General features: G+C 54.0%; 1 protein-coding gene across 1 annotated transcript; it reads left to right on the forward strand.

The window, feature by feature from the left end:
* The first annotated feature begins 1,793 nt into the window (after positions 1–1,793).
* On the forward strand, positions 1,794–4,193 carry SOX17 (SRY-box transcription factor 17). Its single transcript, XM_008143338.3, has 2 exons — positions 1,794–2,291; positions 2,904–4,193. The coding sequence occupies exons 1-2, from the start codon at positions 1,985–1,987 to the stop codon at positions 3,815–3,817; spliced, it is 1,221 nt and encodes a 406-aa protein (XP_008141560.1). The 5' UTR covers positions 1,794–1,984; the 3' UTR covers positions 3,818–4,193.
* The last annotated feature ends 1,052 nt before the right edge of the window (positions 4,194–5,245 follow it).

Raw genomic sequence — 5,245 nt, forward strand, 5'->3', positions numbered from 1 at the left:
TATATAACCATTTGCAATGCAATTATGCTTCCTGTTCATGCCCCCCTCCCTTTTCCCCAGAAATAAATAAAGCTTTAAAGGAAAAGTATGTAATCGGTTAAATTTGTTGAAGTCACCCATCACCTCCCTAAGATTTTCTTAAGTAGATTAATTGTTTTTTTCTTGTCTGAACAGGAGAGATCCAGGAACTAGAAATACTTTCTCAGTTTGTCCCCAGAATGAAGACTGGTTGCTACAGGTAAGGGGGGAGGAGGAGAGGGAGGGGGGGGGAGGGAGAGGGGGGAGGAGGTAGGGCAGAGTGCACAGATCCTCACACAGTGAAAGCTGGCTTAAAATAAGTGTGTGGGACTGTTTTGGAGACCTGACAATGTCAGTTTCCAAAGCCCTGTGTTTCTTTATTTTTATGGATGCCACTAATAAGCAGGCTTGACCGATTCCTCTGTCGTTGTACTAGCACACAAAAAGCTGCTGCATTTACTGCCCAGGTGCCCTGGTTTTTCATCACCCCTTCAGAGTAAACACAACACACAAAAAAATCTGTTCTTGAGATTTGATGCATTGATTTCTTTGCAACGTTACCTAATTATGCAAAAACTGTTTCCTTCCTCCATTGCCTTAGAAAACAACACCAATACACAAATACAACTTAGTGACTGGGAATTCCAGGTCTGAAGGCAGACGACCCGGAGAGGAACTCTGCTCCCCAATGCTGTGACCTCAGGCAAGTTCCTGAGCCTCTCTGTGCCTGTTTCCTCTCGTGTAAGATACAAAGTGTCCACCTCCTGGGGTTATAAGGATCATTTGCTGTTTGGGTGGCTCTAAGAACAGTGTGACATGTGCTATATATGAGTGCAATATGAGGGCTTGTTCAAGAATTCCACTGAGAAGTTTTCTCAGATTTAAACACAAGTTTAATAGTCATTCAGATGTTCATTTCTGTCTGCAGAAGCATATAGGAATGAATCCTTAATACCTCCAGCAAAACGACCTTAAACAGCCCCTAAGAGCTAGTTATTTTGCCACTCAAAAGGATGGCTGTCTTTCCTCTAAAGATGGGCATTTAGATAAATGTTGCTGCTGTTTTATTTTATTTTTTTATCACATTTTCGAAATCAGAACTAAGTCTTGCCTATTTACTGGATACACAAGAGAAGACTGTTTACTGTACATTCATGTACACATTTTCAGTGGTTGGTTCTCGTTATGCACCAAGGATTTAAATCCTTCTGGATGACGGGATATTGGCTACAGAATGTCACTCCATATCTAACCTTGTTTTAAAAATTAAAATTTACCTCGGACATAGCATTTTGAATATCATACACCGAGCAAGTGTATTGGGAAGATAACCTCTTTTATGTATTATCAACAGTGTCTATTGCATTGGGTAAAACACGCTTGAAAAAGACACCTGTGGGGTCCCTCACCACTGAAACGCCTTAGCTCCTGCAATCAAGAGTGGATGCTTAGCGTGTTGATCCAAATTACTGTCCCCAATTACTTCTACCCAGCACCCCTGAAGGTTTTGCAAGAATCCCCCCTTCCGGGTCTGAGAGGACAGTGGCGCCAGAGCCCGGCTCCAGCCAGTTTTCCCCGCAGGCAGGTGTAGGTTTTTGGGTGCGGGGATTGGGGAGGGGAAAAGGGCGGGCGTGGGATTGAGCTGGGACTGGGGACTCGGAAGGCCGGCTGGGCGTGGGCCTAACGACTCTGGACCGGCCCGCCCCCGCGGCTCCATTGGCCACAGCGGTGCAGAAAAGGCCCCGCAGCCCTGGGGTGCCCGCAGTGTCATTGGGCCGGCGGGGGCGCTGGCTGCGCGGTGGGCTGGGACTGGCCTGGGACGCCGGTGGCGGGTTTGGGCCCGGGAGACTCAGGCAGAGCCCGCGTGGCATCTCCCTCTCTCGCTCTCCGCCCCCCTCCCCCCCGCATCGGGGGAGGCGGCGTGTCTAGCCGAGAGTTGTGGGGCGCGGAGCAGGGCTGGAGCGCCATGAGCAGCCCGGATGCGGGGTACGCCAGTGACGACCAGAGCCAGACCCGGATCGCGCTGCCCGCCGTGATGGCCGGGCTGGGCCCCTGCTCCTGGGCCGAGTCGCTGAGTCCCCTCGGGGACGTGAAGGTGAAGGGCGAGGCGGCGGCGAGCAGCGGGGCGCCGGCCGGGGCCGCGGGCCGGGGCAAGGGCGAGTCTCGCATTCGGCGGCCCATGAACGCCTTCATGGTGTGGGCGAAGGACGAGCGCAAGCGCCTGGCGCAGCAGAACCCCGACCTTCACAACGCCGAGCTGAGCAAGATGCTGGGTGAGTCCGACCGCGCGACCCCGGGTGGGGAGGACCGCGGACCTGCTGGCTTGAGCCTAAACGGGTGCGGGTCCTGCGCCCGAGGGAGGCCGGCGGTGCACGGCGCCAGTCCTTCCTTAGGGCCGCCCGTCCCCCTCCCGCTTCCTCTCCGGGCTTTTTAAACGGGCGTTCAGCCTCGGCCCGCCGCGTCCGAACTACTGGAGTGACAGGAGCGCGGGTACCAGGGCTCTGGAGAGGCGGCTTCCCGCGCATCCCTGGGATGGCGAGGGGCACCCCTGGCGTCGAGCGGGGCTGACCCTTTCCTGGGTAGACTTTTTTCAGTTCCTCCAACGACCGGGTTTGGATGAGCCGGGAAGCCGCTCCCAGGAGGCTGCAATCGGGGAGGGATGCCCTTAGAAGACCCTAGATCTCTTGTGTGTCCCCCCGTCCCCCCCAAGTGCTCGGATTCCGCTCCACCTCCGGAGTCCATACTTTCACTTTTTTAACGTGGCCCCCTTACCCCTCTAGTTGCACAATTCGGGGTCGGCGGGGAGAGGGGGGGGGGGGCTGGGAGAGGGAACTCGCCTGGTAAGTAAGCCCCGCGCTCCTCTCCACCTTCCCACGGCCCCGCAGGCAAGTCGTGGAAAGCGCTGACGCTGGCGGAGAAGCGGCCCTTCGTGGAGGAGGCCGAGCGGCTGCGCGTGCAGCACATGCAGGACCACCCCAACTACAAGTACCGGCCGCGGCGGCGCAAGCAGGTGAAGCGGCTGAAGCGGGTGGAGGGCGGCTTCCTGCACGGCCTCGCCGAGCCGCCGGCGGCCGCGCTGGGCCCCGAGGGCGGCCGCGTGGCCATGGACGGCCTGGGCCTGCCCTTCCCCGACCAGGGCTTCCCCGCGGGCGCGCCGCTGCTGCCCCCGCACCTGGGCGGCCACTACCGCGACTGCCAGGGCCTGGGGGCGCCCCCGCTCGACGGCTACCCGCTGCCCACGCCCGACACGTCGCCCCTGGACGGCGTGGACCCGGATCCGGCCTTCTTCGCCGCGCCGCTGCCCGGAGACTGTCCGGCGGCGGGTCCCTACAGCTACGCGCAGGCCGCGGACTACGCGGGGCCCCCGGACGCGTCCGGCGGCCCGATGCACTCCAGGCTCGGCCCCGAGCCCGCAGGCCACGCCATGCCGGGCCTCCTGGCGCCCCCCGGCGCCCTACACATGTACTACGGCGCCATGGGCTCGCCCGCGGCCGGCGGCGGGCGCGGCTTCCCGATGCAACCGCAGCAGCACCCGCCGGGCCCGGGGCAGCCGTCGCCCCCTCCCGAGGCGTTGTCCTGCCGGGACGGTGCGGACCCCAGCCAGCCCGGCGAGCTCCTCGGGGAGATGGACCGCACGGAATTTGAACAGTACCTGCACTATGTGTGCAAGCCCGAGATGGGGCTCCCTTACCAGGGACACGACTCGAGTGTGAACCTCCCCGACAGCCACGGGGCCATTTCCTCCGTGGTGTCCGATGCCAGCTCTGCGGTCTATTACTGCAACTACCCTGACGTTTGACGGTCTCCGATTCAACCCAGCCTGCAGGCCAGAAGCACAAACAGTGTTACACACTTCCCGGAGGAGCTAAGGAAGTCCTTAGCCTCATGTTGTTTTGTTTTGTTGTGTTTTGAAGTTGCCTTGGCATATAATTTATGGTAATTTATTTTGTCTGACACTTGAACAGTTGGGGGAGAAAAAAATGGGAGGCTGTGTGTGTGAGGATTTGTTCCCACAGAGTCCTTGCCAAAAACCCTGCTTCCAAGTTCAGGTTTACCAGTTTGGATTGTCCCAGCACAACTTGCTCCATTTCCTGAAATTTCATTGATCACAGAAATTTTTGTCTACGGTGTCGTTTTTTTTTTAATCTTAAAATAAAATCTGGAGTCCTGCTTTTTTTCACTTTGCTAGTGCCTCTGTCACAAACGCCATTTCTTGAGACCAGTGTTAACTATGAGTAGGACTAGGCAATTTAATGGTGACATTTAGTACATTTCTCATTTTCCTATAAGAGGAGGCCTAACTGACTTCAAAGAGAAGCCCTGAAAATGAACATTAGGATATCCCAGTCTGATATAATTTGTTTTTGCTAGGTAAAGCACTCTCACCGAATGAGTCTATTTCAAGTGATCGCAGTCTCTAAAAAATAATGGTCAATCTTAACATTTTAAATACTTTCAATCTTAATGTATCATTTTTACCAGAAGAGAACGGTCAAGTAATTTTGGTTTTCTAGTTGGTTTTCTATGTTTCTTGAACTGCTTAAAGAGGCTTTTTGTTTTTTGTTTTGTTTTTGTCATCTGCATTTCACCAATAGTGTTTCTATTTCCTCTCAACAATGAACTTGCTTTTAATAATCCTCACATATATACACCTTGGGAAGAAGTGTTACTGGATTGCAAATAATTTGAAGGAGTCACAGGAATAAAATGTGCATTTTGATCTTACATATGTTTTAAATCTTCACTCAAGGATTTGTTTTGATTTTTAGAGAGAGAAAGGGAGGGAGAGAAACATCGATTTGTTGCCTCCCGCACCCGAGTGCAACTTATGTATGTGCCTTGACCATCATGTATGTGCTGTAACCATTTGGGATGATGCTCCAACCAACTGAGCCACCTTGCCATGGCTTGACCTTAACTTTTAATGAACCTTAACATCTATAATTTCATTAGGATATTTTGATACTACAGGTTCACTGCATTTGTGGCCAATTACATTTCTTGGCACCTGCAGTAAACGAGGATCCAGGGATGACTTGTATGCCGTATGCGTTACAACTCAAGCTACTGCCCTGCGACATCACTGTGCTGCCTTGCCAGAGAAGAAACTGAGTCAGGGGTGTGAAGTGCGGGGTTGGCCCTGCTATGTTCTGCAGCGCAAATTGCATGTCCCTTCCCATCACATTTTACAAATTGAGACATAAAGGAAACGGATGACTTGTCATGG

This window comes from Eptesicus fuscus, chromosome 19, assembly GCF_027574615.1.
Source record: "Eptesicus fuscus isolate TK198812 chromosome 19, DD_ASM_mEF_20220401, whole genome shotgun sequence".
In the NCBI taxonomy this organism is placed as follows: domain Eukaryota; kingdom Metazoa; phylum Chordata; class Mammalia; order Chiroptera; family Vespertilionidae; genus Eptesicus; species Eptesicus fuscus.